This window comes from Eulemur rufifrons, chromosome 6 (genome assembly GCF_041146395.1).
Source record: "Eulemur rufifrons isolate Redbay chromosome 6, OSU_ERuf_1, whole genome shotgun sequence".
Lineage (NCBI taxonomy): Eukaryota > Metazoa > Chordata > Mammalia > Primates > Lemuridae > Eulemur > Eulemur rufifrons.
Window position 1 is genome coordinate 92,030,507 of NC_090988.1, and position 3,796 is coordinate 92,034,302.

Below are 3,796 nucleotides of genomic sequence, written 5' to 3' on the forward strand. Positions count from 1 at the left end.
TTGGTTGAGGACTGTGTCCCATGTCACCTGTCTGAGCAACCATCATCTTAGTTCTTGCTGGCCAACAAAGGGAAAATATAATATCCATTCAACAGTCCTCTCATAAGCAATTAAATGCTCAACAGAGAAGTGACATATCTGAATTTAATCTCACTTTCCTTAAATAGCCACGTGCTCCCACCTAAACCCAAGGGGTAGAAATGTCAAGCCATCCTGTGCACAGAAGACAAAGAATTTAAAATATCCTGCAAACAAGATGATTGTTTAGCGAATGACAACTAATAACACAAAAATTTTTTCATCAAAATTTTATGTGCTTGGAATTTAGAAAAGAATTAAAGTTTTAAAAACTACAGTGTTCTCTGTCAATGTACCGTATTTCTCATTTCACCATCAATTCTGTCCTACAACATGAGAAAAATGTCTAGGAAAGCTTTGTAACCAAAATAACAGTGAGTTTTTTTTAGGAAAATTATTTTTTCCATGACAGCACTTTGATTAATGCTTCTTTTACATCTTTATTTCTAAGGCTATAAATCATGGGGTTCAACATAGGGATTACTGTGGTATAAAATACAGCAACCATTTTTCCCTGCTCCACAGACTCCTTTGAGGGGGGTCTGAGATACATGAAAAAAAGAGTTGCATAGAATATAGTGACAGCTGTCAGATGGGAACCACAGGTAGAGAAAGCTTTGCGTCTGCCTTCTGTGGAGCGGATCCTCAAGATAGCAGAAAAAATATAAAGGTAGGAAATAAGGATGAGGAAGAGAGAAAAGGAAAGGTTGCATCCAGCCACAACAAACATTGATGTTTCTTTGTTGTAGGTGTCAGAACAAGCCAGCTTAATCAGTGGTGGGTCAGCACAGTAGAAGTGGTTAATTTTGCTGGGGCCACAGAAGGCTAGGTTGTAGGTCCACATGGTCTCCATCAGGCCAGTGAGCGCTCCATACACATAAGGCACCGTGATGAGGGATGTGCACACACTCTTGGACATTTTGCTGCCATAAAGCAGAGGGTTGCAGATGGCCATGTACCGATCAAAGGCCATCACAGCCAGGATATACATCTCCACATGGGCCAAGGCAATGAAAAGGTAACACTGCACGATGCAAGCAGGATAGGAAATGGTTTTCTTCTCTGAAAGGAAAATCTCCAGCATCTTTGGGGTCACATTGGAAGAGAAGCACAGATCCGCAAAGGATAAGTGGCTCAGGAAAAAGTACATGGGCGTGTGGAGCCGGGCATTGACCTGGATGAGGACAATCATGCCAAGGTTCCCGGCCACTGTGACCATGTAAACTGCCAGAAACAGCACAAAGAAGGCAATCTGCAATTCTAGGCGATTGGTCAATCCCAGGAGAATGAACTCAGTCACTGAGGTAAAGTTTCTTCTCATAATTTCCTTCAGCTGGAGAAGAGAACTTTATATTGGATTAGAGTAAAATGAAAAAAAAAATTATTATCATTACAGTAACAATCTTGTTACTAAATCTTTCCCCCTTTTGTTAGTAGTTATCCACACTCCATTTCTACTGATCTTCATGCTTAGTAAATTCAGTAACAGTCAAGCAATGGAACACAGGGATATTCCAAGTAGCTCTCTGCCTTTTGTGACTCAGCCCTCTATTTTTCTTGTTTTATTTTCCTCCTCTTCCTTTCCATGCCCATCTAATTCAGCTTTCATTCCTTTTATTTTCTTCACCACTTTCTCCTCCTTATCTTCTTCTGCTCCTGCCTTTTATTTGAGAAATGTGCTTTACAGGTTTACTTGCCCCAAAATATGACCTTTAGGATGGAACAATTCTTTTATGCTGATTATAATGGGAATAAAGAATGAGTTTAGAAAGAGAAAAGTACAAGATATCAAAGGGCAATATTTGTCCAAATGACTTTGTGTTATTTTTGAAGTTTTCACCAATCCAATTTTCTACTGGAGAAGCCTAAGTCATGAAGCTGGGCTACTGTGTTACTTTCCTTACCCACAGAGAAATGTTTGTTTCTTTTTTTAAAAAAACGTACACATATTTGTATTTTGAGGGTTGCCCAGCTTTTACATTCTGCAGCCATTACATCTCATTAGAATTATTCTGGAGGGAATTTCCCATTGCTTGGAGTTGAGATGGATGGAAATTCTCTCCTCTTGGTCTCTCAGTTCTGGTTGCCACTGAGGGACCAGATTCTTGGTTCAGATACGACTAGGCACAGATCAGATGCTTGCCCCTGGTTATCTTAAGTGAGTTAGGCATTCAAGGTGGACAAAATAGTTTTTCATCAAATTGATTATAGAGAGGCTTAAAGACCAGCCCAATCCTGCAAAGGAGCCGTGGCCCTGTGTGGTTTGATCTGCTCAGGCTCCAGACCTCCCTAGGTTGCTATCTGTTCTCTAAGTCTGGTCTTCGAGCTGCACATTGACGTGGGAGACCACGATATCCTTCCAGAATGTTCCTTTTTGTATAGAATGTCCAGAACTGTCTTCTGTTGCTTGCAACAAAGGAAAAACTGATAAAAACTGATATTAACTAAAATGCACATTTCTATTTTTCTATATGGAGACTATATTCACAAGAACATCCTATAGAAGGATATTCTTTGACTATGAATACCTGAAAAAAAGGTTTAATTTGTGATTTATACAACATCAAGTAAAATCTGTGATCTCCCTCTGTTCAACCATAGTTGTGATGTACCCTTGTTATTTCTTTTATATTAAGCTCCCTTCACCTTTAACCTCTGTTTCCTTGTTTACTATTCTTTTTTAAGATCAAATTTATATACAGTGAAATTCACATATTTTGAATGCACATTCTTCTGTGTCTGATAAATGAATACACCCATGTAACCTACAATTGGACATTCTTCATTTTTAGGATGAGACAAAACAAACAAATTAATGCCTCAGTAAAACTACAATAGTTTTAGCATAAAATCACTTCATAGTATCTGCACTTAGATATGTCTGAGATGCTGTTCTATTCATTGGACACTTTCCTTCCTCTGAGTTTCCGTTTTATCACTCATTTATCTATTTAGCAGACATAGTTTGTCTCATATGCCAAGCTCTAATCTGTTTTATAAATATTAACTCATTTGACCCATAAACCACCTCTATGGCATTCTGCCTATAATAGCTATGGATCATAACATTTCTTTCAAGTTTAATACATAAGGGAATTCTCTATGGACAGTAAAGTGTACTGGTAAACAATATGTGCTTTGGAGTCAACTGTTAATTTACATTCTGACATCAGCACTTCTGAGTAATCTGGGACATATTTCTTAATAATTCTAGGCTAAAATTTTTTTCTATTGCTAAATGGAATTAATAAATTCACAGGGCTATTTTGAGAATTACACAAAATAGAGCATGTAATATGCATAGCAATGTGCCTAGTATATGACAAGTCCTCAATAAATATTAGCTGTCAATTCTATTAAGTGAAGGAGCCTAGAGCATGCCACTCAATATAGTTCACCCCCTTATCTTCCATCCTCATTATTCACTCACTTTTATAAGTAAAGGTTCCTTGAATATTAATACTAAATGTCTACACTTTTCTGGTAACGGACATTCTTCTTTTCACCTAGTCATTTAATCATCACAATCATAAATCTAATTCTGATAATACATATGATTGTAGAAACAAATAGTGTTTTCAGGATTATGAACACAAGTAGAAAAATGAAACCTACCTACCTATGGATGAAGAGCTGTCCTGACAAAAAATATCAATGGCTTTTCCGGTGAATAATGCAGGAAGAATTTGTAATATTTGTAAGTTGGCTCCATTTCCCT

At 37.4% G+C, this 3,796-nt stretch overlaps 1 protein-coding gene across 1 annotated transcript; it reads right to left on the bottom strand.

The window, feature by feature from the left end:
- Window positions 1-472: 472 nt before the first annotated feature.
- LOC138384974 (olfactory receptor 5M8) lies at window positions 473-1,399 on the bottom strand. Its single transcript, XM_069470612.1, has one exon. The coding sequence runs from the start codon at window positions 1,397-1,399 to the stop codon at window positions 473-475; it is 927 nt and encodes a 308-aa protein (XP_069326713.1).
- Window positions 1,400-3,796: the final 2,397 nt, after the last annotated feature.

Bases quoted from the DNA above. Each gene is read 5' to 3' on its own strand.
- LOC138384974 (XM_069470612.1), bottom strand. From the start codon at position 1,399: ATGAGAAGAAACTTTACCTCAGTGACTGAGTTCATTCTCCTGGGATTG.